General features: G+C 32.7%; 3 protein-coding genes across 3 annotated transcripts in view; 1 reads left to right on the forward strand and 2 right to left on the reverse strand.

Annotated features, from left to right (window-relative positions):
* The window catches only part of LOC140045445 (mediator of RNA polymerase II transcription subunit 13-like), a 56,413-nt gene extending 53,882 nt beyond the window's left edge, over positions 1 to 2,531 (reverse strand). Inside the window, exons 1-2 of the mRNA XM_072090347.1 lie at positions 2,354 to 2,531; positions 1,618 to 1,897 (exon numbers count right to left, since the gene is read on the reverse strand). Of these exons, the coding sequence (XP_071946448.1) occupies positions 1,618 to 1,897; positions 2,354 to 2,422 (349 nt within the window). The 5' untranslated portion in view covers positions 2,423 to 2,531. The remainder of the gene's footprint in view (positions 1 to 1,617; positions 1,898 to 2,353) is intronic.
* A 2,046-nt stretch (positions 2,532 to 4,577) lies between these two features.
* Positions 4,578 to 8,084, forward strand: LOC140045451 (phosphoserine phosphatase-like). Its single transcript, XM_072090360.1, has 6 exons — positions 4,578 to 4,658; positions 5,623 to 5,778; positions 6,100 to 6,234; positions 6,692 to 6,837; positions 7,278 to 7,423; positions 7,547 to 8,084. The coding sequence occupies exons 2-6, from the start codon at positions 5,639 to 5,641 to the stop codon at positions 7,652 to 7,654; spliced, it is 675 nt and encodes a 224-aa protein (XP_071946461.1). The 5' UTR covers positions 4,578 to 4,658; positions 5,623 to 5,638; the 3' UTR covers positions 7,655 to 8,084.
* Positions 8,049 to 13,804, reverse strand: LOC140045449 (putative phospholipase B-like 2). Its single transcript, XM_072090358.1, has 11 exons — positions 13,540 to 13,804; positions 12,892 to 13,135; positions 12,314 to 12,408; positions 11,627 to 11,841; positions 11,331 to 11,425; positions 11,013 to 11,173; positions 10,390 to 10,485; positions 10,063 to 10,134; positions 9,820 to 9,972; positions 9,332 to 9,494; positions 8,049 to 8,978 (listed from the first exon to the last, which is right to left on the reverse strand). The coding sequence occupies exons 1-11, from the start codon at positions 13,722 to 13,724 to the stop codon at positions 8,805 to 8,807; spliced, it is 1,653 nt and encodes a 550-aa protein (XP_071946459.1). The 5' UTR covers positions 13,725 to 13,804; the 3' UTR covers positions 8,049 to 8,804.
* Positions 13,805 to 13,896: the final 92 nt, after the last annotated feature.

A 13,896-nucleotide genomic window follows, 5' to 3' on the forward strand; every position in this document is an offset into this window, starting at 1 on the left:
TTCTCTGAAAGTACAGCAGTGTTTGTTAACATTCATGACACTGGTGAAATTATTCTCTGACAGTACAGCAGTGTTAACATTCATGACACTGGTGAAATTATTCCCTGACAGTACAGCAGTGTTAACATTCATGACACTGGTGAAATTATTCCCTGACAGTACAGCAGTGTTAACATTCATGACACTGGTGAAAATATTCCCCGACAGTACAGCAGTGTTAACATTCATGACACTGGTGAAAATGTTCCCCGACAGTACAGCAGTGTTAACATTCATGACACTGGTGAAAATGTTCCCCGACAGTGTTAACATTCATGGGTTGAATTGAAACAATACTTTTTAAACAAAACTTTTTTCTATAATGCAGAAATCAGAGAAAATAAAATATTTAAATTGATTCATGTGATGTCTGATTTTAAATGATTGCAATAAAAACAATTGGATGATTGTTACAATATTCTCTATAATTCAGTAAAGGGAAATCCTATTTTGGGGATTCCCTTGGAAAAGGTAAGTCTGTACAGTACTGTAAGTACAGTAAGTACAGTATAAGTACTTTACTATAGTACATTAGATATACTAAAGGGAAAACAAGCTGCTTAAATCGCTACACCGATAACGATATACTGTAACAATTACAATACCTGTTTCTTATTCAAAGTATTTTTACAGTTCAACGAAAAAAATAAGTGTCATTGTAAAAAATCCATTATGGGATTATCCCAATTTAGGGGGATTCCCCACATATTGAATCTGTTAATATGTATTATCATAGATACTATAATGAATGATCATTCAACCAATTTCTTTAACGCACATTTTTCTAGTCATTCAAACTATAGAGGGCTAACTTAATTCACAGCAGAACACAGCTATAATAAGACAGACCAGCTGATTGTATAGGTCATCTGAGAGTAAGACCATTAAAGTTGACACATTCAGCTGGTCAATGTAAACACTAAGGTTAATAATAAAATATATAAAATAGATTTTTTTTATATTTAAATGTAAAAATACCTTAATTTTACTACCCTAAATGTTCGTAATAATTGCAACTCATATTTTAGTACATTTCCTTTCATAAACATTCATTATTAATTATACATAAATAAGCATAATTACAAAGAGAACAAAATATGATTTAATCATCTGCTGTATTACAGCGGTACAGTTAGCTACAGTATTTACTTTCACAAATTCTACAGATCAAGTTAATTCTTTTTATAATAAAACTAATTTGTTCAATGTTTATCTAGAAATTTTATTAAAGAAAATAAATAAATAAGAAAAATAAATTATAAATACATGTAATTAAAATGTGCATAATTGTAATTCTTACTCTAGTCAATCAATATTGATATTATGACATTGAGTAATATTGCAAGTTTTAACTTTATTATGCAATCACAATTGTTGTTTAGAAAGATAAATATAAACTAAAAGTCTACATGGTAAATCCCAAAATGACAATTACAACACAGTTTATTTATATTAATAAACAATGCATAACATCAAGCAAGTATCAAGCAAGTAATATATATTTCACTTGAATTGAATTTGAACAAACATACAAATTATTTTACTTTATTGTTTAAAAAAAAATAATTTCATACTTACATTGTAACTCTGCTGGAATTATCTCATTAAAATTTGGATCATCTCCATACCAGTAAATCCACAACTCTTTGGTTATTCCTTGTTCAGTTTTTTCTGGACCTCCAGGGGTAGTGGGTTCAGTGATTACATTTGTGCATGGTACCCGGCGCCAGGCACTAAGCATATTTGACGCCTGACATAGTGAATACGCCAGCAGCACCGGGTCCTCGAGAGGGCCTACGGGCTCTGCCGACTGGTACTGATAACTAAAACGACGCCATTTGATTCCATACACGTCCGCCTAAAAGGACAGATTTGTAATATTGAAGTTAATAAATAAATACTATATAATTTCGCGATAAGGGTAGATACATTTAATATTATTAAAAACAATTTGATGGCCTACAAATGTCGTTAACTGTATTGAATCCGTTAGATCAATTACGATTAATCTGGCCATTTTCATCATACGCACAAGCGTGAGTCGTGACCCCGGCACAGCTTCGTGGGGAATGACGGTGAAAAAAAAGACGCTAGTGGTTTCAAAGAAATTATCTAAAATTGTATAGTTTAAGTATCGATTTATCACCCAGAATCGAAAAATTATAAACTCCCACTGAACTCTTAAATATATTTAATTCAATAGTACTTTGATGGCCCATTTAACCTCATTGTTAATCGCATTAAGCTGTTCAAAACGAGGAATTAACGAACATTTCTGACATATTCTTCGCTGTGATTATCAGGCCTGACTTACCAGTGCAAACAAATTCGTGTGGCAATCCTCCAAACTTGCACCATTCGCTGCAGAATTTGCTGCAGTCATAGTCCATACATGGCTCTATTATATTCCAAATGGGTTCCTTACTAAAATCCACAAAAGAGGAGTAAAACCGTCAAAAGTAATCCAGATGTACTCGGTAACAACAAGAGTTAGCGATAATGGCGACCGTGCAGTCCAAAATACAAGGCGGTAAATACAACCGATTGATTGGTTATTGAGTGTCACATGACGTCTCTGAGGTTATTTCCTACCTCTATGCTTTCGCTCGCTCTTTCTGCACCTGTCTAGAAACTCGCAAAGGTCAATGAATTTTCTTGTACAAAATACAACTGTATGTTTTTAATGTTTTGATTTGTTAAAAATTAAAAATTATTGTTTTATTCGTATAAATGTTTAGATCATTTAAATCTGACATGTATGTAAAAAATATACCTCATCGAATTTAAATAAATCTGTGATATTGTTTCGCGAGAATCTGATGTGATTTGTGTATCAATTTGTTTTATATAAATTTATCTTTATATTTTATTATTTTTCTGATGATTCATTGTATTTTATGTTTTAAATACAAATCCAAAATATATTTCTAATTTATATAACAGCTTACTATAGGCCATCAATTCAAGGCATTTAAAATAGTGACATTACAAAGATAATAAATGAAGCAAATCTGATATTTCGTTTTGTATTGTCCCTTAAAATGAAAAAAGATTAATATTATCAGACTTTTAATAGGCTATTTTGCAGTTTTAATACAGTTATTCATTTCAATAGAAAAAATAATGATTTCAAAGTCAAAATGAATGGTTAATTGTATTGAAAAACACTTTAACACATGCTTTAAATTAGGCCTACACTTCTTTTTAATGTAAATATTTTTTCCATCCAATTTTTTCAAAGAGAATGTATGTGACATTAGAATGGCATATTCAAGAAAGTGATTTAAAAATAATTCTTTTTTTTTCAGGGAAAAATAGGCCTATAATAGGTCATATCATTGTGATACTCATCAATACAAAATATGATCGATCAATTTAGATTATTGATTGATGTCGTTTATCGCCAATAAATGATATTAGTTGGTAATCAATACAATTGTGATCGTGTATCTGTCGTCGTCTTGGTGGTATGATCGATTGGAACATGCTGGGCAAACTTTTCCCACGCAAACTCAACTTGTTTAATTTGACCAATCACGCGATCAAGTTTTGATCTTTGCTTTGATTGGTCAGATTACTTGCGCTTTTGTGCGCTGTCGAGTCAGTACTATTAATTATGAAACTTAGCCTAGCAACAAATCATCTTAATGTTTTAATTCAATGGTTGCTTAAGTCATTAATGTGTTCAAACCTCCGATAATTATACATTTTTAAACTGAATTCGGTAACATAGCCTATAGGCCAAAAGAACTGTTATGTATTTATGATATATTACATTCCGGTCCTATAGCGTTTTTGCAATGGTTATGTAATTTTTTTTTAATGTAGTTTTTATTGTCTTATTTTGCCAAGCCAAATGAATTTCCATTTTAAGTGGACCAATAGGCCTACACTTTCTTGAATCTTGGAATTTAATTTCACTTAGGTTAAGCACTGCTAATTATTTTGACTTAAGCAACAGCATGTGCCCCCTGGATGTCAAAATGAACTAACATTTATTCATCATGGGAATGCGCAAAAATACGTTTATTCTTGATGATGACGCAAATGAGTGTGACGAGTTGATGACGTCGTCTAAAATCCTTGTTCATATCCCACACTAATCATGACGTTGGTGAGTCGGGTTCACGGCGGCGTCCAGACGAACATGACGTAACTTCAGACAACCATCTACAGTAGGCCTAATAGTACTCTCACATGTTGATTGCATTTGTATAAATAAAATGCAAAGTAAACAAAGCGACCATTAGAAACTAAATCATCTTTAAAATTATTATTTGACAAGTTTCTCTTCTTTTCATTATTCAAGTTAAAATAGAAGTCTAGTTAGAGGTTTATTTTAATACTCGTAAAAAATAGTTCTATTTAATTGTTCTCAATCATTAATTCTTTAATTATAAACACATTTCTGAATTCAAATTTAAGGTGATTTTTATTTAAAGTTAGCTGTTGGATATACAAAACCCGTGAGGCAATTAAAATTAGCACACAAATAGTAGGCGGCACGAGAACAAATAATTAGAGAGGGCGCTATACAACATTTTGTTATCTTCACGTTTATTTTTTCGTGTTTACGTTTTGCCGGTTGTATGTTGGTTTCTTTTGTGTATTTTGTTGAGGTAGGCTAGATAGGTATTAACAATGTAAAGATTCATGTATTTAATACTAACAATAACTCTCACACATAATGCGCCTGAATAACACATAAATGAATTAGTAATTCTTGTAAATCTAGGCCTAGGCCCTAGTTAGGCCTAAAAAGGCTCATATAGCCAGCCGCAAGGTAGAGCCTGGCCCTGGGTTACTGGCCCTAGCTGGCCTATATAATTGCACTTTTCATGCCAGTTTGCGTTCCTCTGCGTTGGGGACAAGAAGGTGTGCGTGCCTGGAGTTTATAAACTGCAGTTGAAAAGAAGTTAATATACAGTTACTGCCAAACTTGGAATCTCACTTTCTATCTAGGCTTAATAAGTTTAATATTAAATACTGTATTTGAGTATGGTAGAACATTATACCTATAATAATATCTACAAACTATTCGTCCTGTAAAAGGAGGCATATACTTTCTGCGGGGCCTAGTTATCAACTAAAACTAAAGCAATCATCTACACAGATCCACTGCAAGTGCATTCTTTTCTTATTTGTCACTATCGTTACAAAAACCCGAATGCAACCTGACCAGACAACCTTTAAAAATTAAATTTAAAAAAAAATGTACAGTTAATGTTATATAGCACGCTTTCATTTTGGAATGATAGACAAATGACAACCGTTAAATCGACCAAATATAGTTCTGAGAATATTAAATGGAACGGTGTGTATACTGGTGCGCATATGAATCTTTTGTATTACCATCTCCTTCATCTACCATCAGTAAAGCTCAGCTGTCTACACTATAGTTTGACAAAAAAAGTGTGATGTGCCCAAATATGGTAGTGATATGCTTAAATATGGTAGTGATATGATGTCATAAGGGCACATCACATAAAGTTAGTTTGATATAGACAGAACTTAAAAACAAAAGCTTACTAATCACCAAATTAAAACAAAAGTTTTCTTTTATCATTTTGTATACCATAAAAGGTAAAATAATTAACAAATGGCCACATTTGAAGAAACAAAGAAAATCTGGAAAGATGCAGATGCAGTGTGTTTTGACGTTGACAGCACCGTGGTAACGGACGAGGGAATCGATGAACTAGCCAAGTTTTGCGGAGTTGGTAATGAGGTAACGGAACTGTAAGTGTTTAAAAAAAAATGGGAAGAGTAGAGTAAAAGATATTTACTCCTAATTTTAGTTTAAATTTTGCATGTTACAGCGCCGTAGCCACCAGTACGGTTTGTAAGGTTTCAACCTGACCACTATTTCACAGAGGCCTTTGACAACCCAGTGGCTTAACAGAGATTGTTCCCTTTTTCTTGTGAACACCGGACCACTTTATTTCTTGTGACTGTGTTAATATAACAAACAGATCATTTATGGCAATTTACTGTATTTGGTAAGTGACGTATTATAATATATCTTGTTTTGTTTTAAATGCCAAGTTTTTTCTCCTATAGAACAAGAAATGCAATGAATGGTAACATAACGTTTCGAGAAACCTTGATAGCTCGTCTAGACATAATCAAACCAAGTAAACAGCAGGTTACAGACTTTATAGAGAAAAACCCTCCAAAACTTACCAATGGTGTCAGGTATGGTTTTATTAAAAATAACAGTTAATTTAAAAATTTAATGTGAAAATGAATTTCAAAAGAAAAAAAAATTAATTTGCATAAAAAATGTTTGCTACTAGTTGCTACATTTTAAATCCGTTATTCTGATGGTAGTATCATGGTTCACACTCTGATGTAGTTAAAATTCTTCACACTGTGACCCACATTACATCTGGGTCACAAAACATATGTGTTTTTTTTGCGCCACTCCTTTAAGCAGTTATATTCAAGAGAATGGAATCATTAGGAAACAGTCATCATAGCAGCAGCTTATTGTTTACGGCTGAAAAAAGGGGTATTTGGAAACTTAGACTGGACATGCGCACACTCCAAAGAAGGTCTATGAAAACATTTGTTAAATATTAAGATGCATGTAGACGGTAGTTATTGTCAGATGAGAGCCGTTATTTTTGTAAGAAATATTTCTTGTTTGTAGTGAGTTGGTAAACACTCTACAATCTAGAGGGGTTGATGTATACTTGGTGACAGGAGGATTCATGAGTATAGTTTCTGAGGTTGCTAAGAAACTGAGTATACCAATTGAAAACATCTATTCAAATAAATTAATGTTTTATTTCAACGGTAATTACACAATTATTTACTCCACTTCTAATTGATTTTCTACCAAATAATAAAACTGATATAATGGGCATGCATCGATTTTGAACCACTCCAATCACAGACTGTCACGTGACATGGTTTGACCCCAGTGTGGAGATGTGGCTTAGTGGTTATGATGTTTTGCTACCAATCCAAAGGTTCTGGGTTCAAGTCCTGTCATATGTCAGGAATTTTTCTAATGACAAATTACAACTTCACTCCCAAAGACTTGTATTAAGACTTTGTTTATGTAGAGCATCTAAATATGTTTTTCTTGTGAATAGGATTTCCATGAGTGAATAAATTCACTTTTGGTTTCCTTGGCAATTTGTCTAAATATATAAAAACAAAACAAATAATGACAGTATACAGGACTCTGTAACTTTGTAAAATTAAACTTTCAGTTTATCTATCTTTTGTAGGGGACTATGCTGGATTTGATGTGGACCAACCCACGTCTTCGTCTGGTGGAAAGCCAAAAGTGATTGAAAAATTGAAAAAGAAAGGGTATAAAAACTTGGTGATGATTGGCGACGGATCAACAGACATGGAAGCCTGCCCTCCTGCGGTTAGTTCATACTCCTTGTTTTTTATAATAATTTGTTGCTAAAATAATTTATTTCAGTTAACAATATGAAAATGTTATTTTAATACAATACATAAATCTATCATTGAATCTTATTTTCAACAGGACGCATTTATAGGATTTGGTGGCAATCAGGTTCGGCCTAAAGTACAAGAAAACGCAAAATGGTTCGCTACCAACTTTCAAGAACTAATAAGCGTCCTTGCCGAGTGAATTGTATGAAGGATACAAGAAAGAAGCAACCTATACAAATGCCATAAGAAACGAGTTGTTTGTAATTGGAAGATTTATGATGGAAAGAATGGGAGATGAGAAAGGAAAAATGAGGTTACTATGGTGCTCTTATGCTGTCTACTCTATCAAACTACTTCAACAAAAAAAAGAGTTATGTGCCCATATATGGTAGTGATATGCTTAAATATGGTAGTGATATGACATCATCATGTCCATATATGGGCACATCACATTTTTTGTCACATAAAGTTTGATGTTATGATTTATGATGCACAAATGTATTTTTGTATTCAACTTGAATGCTGCAGCTTTAGAAATGTCAAATTTTACACGGTGTCCACAAATGTTTAAAATCGGATACACTACAGACATTTTCACAACACCAACTCATGTGAATAAATCCTTTATGGTAGGATAATGAAAAAATGATAATAATTATCATTAAATAAATAAAACAATTTTTATCTAAACAAGTGTGAATCTTTATTTTCCAATTTTTGTAAGTTTCTGTGGCAAGAGTAGGATAAATAGTGTCTCACTTTCTCCTAGTTTTTTAAAATTTTAAACTAAACTGAAAGTCAGGTTTGCGACGCACATTTCCAGTTATGTTTCCTTGTAAAAATATCATGTACCGCAAGTGGTCATTCACCGCAAGTGGTCATTCACCATGCAAACCAAACGACAAAAGCAACAGTGTTTCATTCTTTTCTGTAAAATCTAATTAATGTCCATTTGTTTAGTAGTAGAAAAAGAGGACAAAAAATGTCAATATATAATTTAGGATTTAGATATCTACAATTATTTGTTTATTAAAATTATTACATAATATAAAACTGATTAAATATAATCAGTGCATCTATTGGTTTTTGAAAATCATTACATATTAATGATTATACAATATTGTTTATGTAACCAATTTTTTTTTTATTTTGCTTGAGGATAAATTGCTCTAAGAAAACTATAAACAAAATGTTAACTTAAAAATATAAAATTATATTGTGCATCTCATAGACTATAGATAGTACAGAACTAGAGTGTACACTACTCACTCTACTGGAATACAATGGTAGCTGTACTGGAGTAGAACTCTAGAGGAGTGTACACTCTAACCCTAAATATTGCTTGTACTTTAGTTTTGCCAATCAACTTTCACTGGTTTAAAATCAAAGACGTCGGGTTGTCCTAAATGAAGTAGTTTTTCGTTGTAGTCCGACGTGCTCCATTGAAATGCAGGTTGCTGGTCTGTGGTTGGTCCACACTGCGCTATCATCGACAGCGTCTTTTGCATTGAATAGGAGGTAACCTGAAAAGATTCAAATTTTAATTGGTTGAATTCTAGTCACATCATTGTACTAAACCTCAGCATTATGTGGTAGGGTGGCCAGTTTCCACGCCACCTTATCCTCCCTAGTATTTTCAACCAGGTACTCATTTACAGCTGAGTGGGCTGGGAATTTAACCCGGGTCTCTCTGTATGACAGTCAAGTATCCTAACAGTTGGCTACCCAACTCTATGTAACATTAGGATTGATGAAAACAACAGAAATATAGGACAGCAGATTGATTGATTCATTCATTCATTCATAAATCAACAACAAAAATAAACTTTTAAAAAAAATCAGTAGTTTAAAAAAAAATAGTTAAAACTTTGTTTACCTTCATATCGGTAGCACCATGGCAACGGTGACCAAGAGCACCAAATGGATATGATCCATTGATAGGGTTGAGGTCTGAACGAGCAGCTATAGCGTTCTCGGCACTGTACGCAGGGTTACATTTGTCACAGCGGGATAAGGGATCCTCTTTGAAGTTGTTGTACCTGAACACAAACACAACACATGTTTAGTAAGTAAGCACTATGGATTGGACAACATAAAGCTCAGTCTACACTATCAAACTAGATTGACAAAAAAGTGTGATGTGCCCAAACATGGTAGGGATATACCCAAATATGGCAGTGATGTACCCAAATATGGTAGTGATATGACATCATCGTGTCCATATATGGGTACATCACATTTTCTTGTCATTTAAAGTTTGATAGTGTAGACCGAGCTTAACACAATCTTCTGGTGGCCATTGTAATGAACATTCTAAAAGAAAAGACCAGCTGCATTAAATGCTACATAAAATATATTATGTACCTCATTAAACGGATCATTGAATCCATGTCTTGAACTTTGACATGATCACGACGGAATATATTTGCTCTTGGTGATTTATCGTATGAAAACCAGTCACCATATTTTTCCACATTCTCACGACATCCACTGGTATTGAATATCTCTTGAAAATATCTATCAAAATTAAAAATGACAATAATAATAAAAGATCAACATAAAGAATAAAGAAATTATTTTAAAGTACGACACTATGCATTTACTTACGGTATATTGTAACTAGGCCAGTATTGTGTGTCTTTTAAATGTTTTGTCAAATCTTGGCCGACAGTCATACCACTAAAAATAAATATATAGAAATTTATTAAACATGAATCTGGCCAACTATACTTCGCCTTTGAACTTTTTTGTAGACGAGGCCTACTACTGTAAATTACTTTGTTAGTTGTCTTTGAATTATTTTTATTATATTGTTAATGTTTCTCTACTGAAACTCTTTGGAAATCAATGCTTCAGCACTGACAGTGTCATTCAGTAGAAAGACAGAATAAATAAATAAAATAATTTGTACTTTAGCTTACAAATTTAACTTACGGAATTTGTTCCAGAACGTATAGAACACCTTCATCCGGTAGTGGCTTGCCTGGTGTGAACTCATTGTAATTCACAACCATCCATTGATTATTGTATCTTTGGAGAAAAACAAACATAAAAAATAAATGTTTTGAATGAATTACAATTTGTTTGTACTTATTAGGGTCCATAAATTACACAGCAAGACAAGTATTAAAGAGTGAAAATTGCACAAAAGTACTTTAGTCATCTCCCGCATACTGAACTACCTGAAAACTGTAAACTCTGCCAAAATGAGGCTTTTCTTGAGGTCCATAATACATGTTTACCATTAAAACACATTTAAAATACCAAACATATTAGCCCAGCCCAAAGGGTTCAGTTTTTAAAGAGTTGACTATATTTTAAAATCTTTATACAATATTCAAACTTTTCTTGTTTGTTTTTAATTAAATTCTTTGCGTTTAATTTGGTCTAAACCTGTAGATGGCAGCAGATTAGCAGGCACCATTGTAAAAATTCCTTATGCCTTGTCTACACTATCAAACTTTATGTGACAAAAAATGTGCCCAAATATGGTAGTGATATGCCCAAATATGGTAGTGATGACATCATCCATATATGGGCACATAAATGATACTTACGTTCCCATGTTGTATAAAGCAAAGATGTCACCCCACTGCTCACCGGCTGTTGCTAAGCGATTGGCAATGACATTTCTGAACATCTCAAACATGTGGTCCTCTGGTTTGATGTATTTAAATAAAATGGGGTTACTGTTGCCAATCGTGGTTTCCAAAGTCACCTGGTTTGTAATGGAATTAAAATGAAATTAGAAATATGTATTGCAGCACATTTCAAGTTTGTGGTTTTAAGGTTGGTCGGTGGTGTCCTCTGAAAAGGAGTGTCCCTGAAAAGAGGTGTTCCAAATAATAATATAAATGTTGACATCAATCACATACCAATCCAGTGTTCATAATATAGAAGTCATCGCCAGAATACAAGACACCAGGATACGACGAGAATGACATCACATGACCTGGAATCGCTTCTTTGCCTGAAATAAAAATTATGTTTTCCTTACTTTACATTAAAGGTAAACATTTGATGGTTTTTTTTCTGATTATGTTATGCAACTGTCTCAATACACTTTCACTGGTGTTATTGGGAACTGCAATATTGGGCTATTCCTATTATAAATTTTAAAATAAACACCAAATATATTTACTTTTTAAATTGATTTTAAAACTATATTTACCTTTACTAACTTTACGGAAAGCGAAATCATATTTTTTAACAATACGTATCATTGAGTTGTACACACTCCAAGTGTCATGTGATACATAAATATCTTTGTTGCCAGGTAACAACTTGATAAGGGCGGAGCAAGAACCTGAACCAAACACTGGATTTCTGTCAGGTTTGTCTAGCGCAACTTCTAAATCTTCCAAATCTCCAGAAATCTGCAATAATCTGAATTTTGATTTAGATTAAATTGCTTTAAAAATGTGTAAATATTAGAATGTAGCAATTTATTATGGATGATTTAAAAATAAACAATTTACGCTAATCTGTGTGTTAAAAGATTACAGCAGACAAACAGTACAAAACATGGCTTATGAATCTGGGAATATAGCTGCCAAGACAGATGTTGTACAATGAAGGTGGGAATTTAGAGAAATTCTTATAGTTATGGTAAGTTTAGACATATTATTTAGATGACTGCAAATGGTAATTTTAACCTTCAGATGGTGTTGAAATGACAATGGAGAGGGTATTGGGAAACTATTAATTTTATTTCTTAAACATTTATTTTGATAATAATGACAACAAAAAAAACATTTGAGTAAAAAGAACAGTTATCATAGGCCTTACAGTAAAAAGTAAAACTTGTCTCACTAGGACCCAGAATTCGTGCTTACATGTAATTTGTAGTTCAACTTACAGAAAGCCAAATGGGTTTACTTCAAGTCTTGGTTGCGATGAACGGTTTGTGTATCCATCTTGAAGGCCAGCTAATTGCATCAGCAGCAGTTCTGCCTAAAAACAGAATGTTTCATTTATGTACAATCAATCAGATATATCTATATAAATGTATTTTGTATTTATAGTATTTTGTACACAAAACTGAGGTACAGTATATCTGTGGCCAAATAAGTAAGGTGCAAAAATTCCTTTTCATTTTATTTTCATCAATATTTCAATTTGCATTTAAAATATACATATAAATTATGTTTGCTCTGAGATATACAACAACAGATAAATAAAACAAAAACAATTACAATTCAAAGGATCAAATCACTCTCATGTAAATGACAAGCATTCAGTGCCCGAATGGCAGCTAGATAAAACCTGTTGGAAACATATTTGTACGAGAGATGATGGACATTATGCAAACATTATGTCAAACAATAATATTCCTTTCTTTCACAATTAAGTAGAACTAGGTTTTAACTTTCAACTGTTGGATTTAAAAGCATGATACAAAGGTCAAAATATCATAGAGGAATTCTTTGTATTTACCTGGTGAAAATATGCATCATCTGGGTTGTTCTTGATCTTATCTGACAACCATTCCATGTTAGTATTAATAAATGTTTGCAGTCGGTTGCAGTAATCAGTCTTCTCTAGGCAGTAGGATGACATGGTGTTTACCCAGTGCATATATATGGGACCGGCAGTGATGTAGCCCTCAACAAGACCCGCTGCATAGGCTTGAACATTGTCATCGTAATCTGGGTTGGTGTTCACTGTCAGATGAGACCATCTAATAGAAAAAGAAATTTAACATAACTTCCATTAATTTTAATTCTATTTAAATTAAGAGATTGTTTTCTAAAGAATACAATAAAAACTTAATAAATAGCTTAAAATTAAATTGTGCATGTGTCGAAACAACATACAATATAATACCAGAAATATGTAATTGTAAAACAATAACATTAAACACAATTATTAATTAATTCATAATAATTAATATAGTTAAAAAACAGTTAATATACGTCTTATTTTATCATATTCAGGTATCCATTTTTTCAGTAAAAATAATTAATATGTATTACAGTTAGTATTTGATAAAATGGCCTATATTACACTAAACCAGGCACCTATTCTTTCAGCTACCCTCTAATCTAATCTGACAAGACCCAGTGCAACCCCAATAATGCTTACCCGGTGTTTTGTACATCATCAGTGTAGTTTGCCCATGCAGCAGCCCCAGACAACATTTCTTCCAAAATGACAAATGTACCGGTTGCATGATTATATTGTACAGAAACGAACGTACTCGGGAGAACCGCTGAACACCGAAGTATATAAGAGGCAAACAGAAATGTTAACACATATGATAAATGCATTTTAACTGCAAAATTACCACAAAACTACCACCGTTTGTAAAGAAAACAGTGCGTAGAGTGACAAAAACAAAATGTTTACTATTGGAAGGTCAGCTGACTACCGTCAGGTGACTGAGCGCCCAGAAGTACTAATCCAATCGTACTAATAATTACTAATTGTTATGAATACTTT

The sequence above is a fragment of the Antedon mediterranea genome, chromosome 3 (genome assembly GCF_964355755.1).
Source record: "Antedon mediterranea chromosome 3, ecAntMedi1.1, whole genome shotgun sequence".
NCBI lineage: Eukaryota > Metazoa > Echinodermata > Crinoidea > Comatulida > Antedonidae > Antedon > Antedon mediterranea.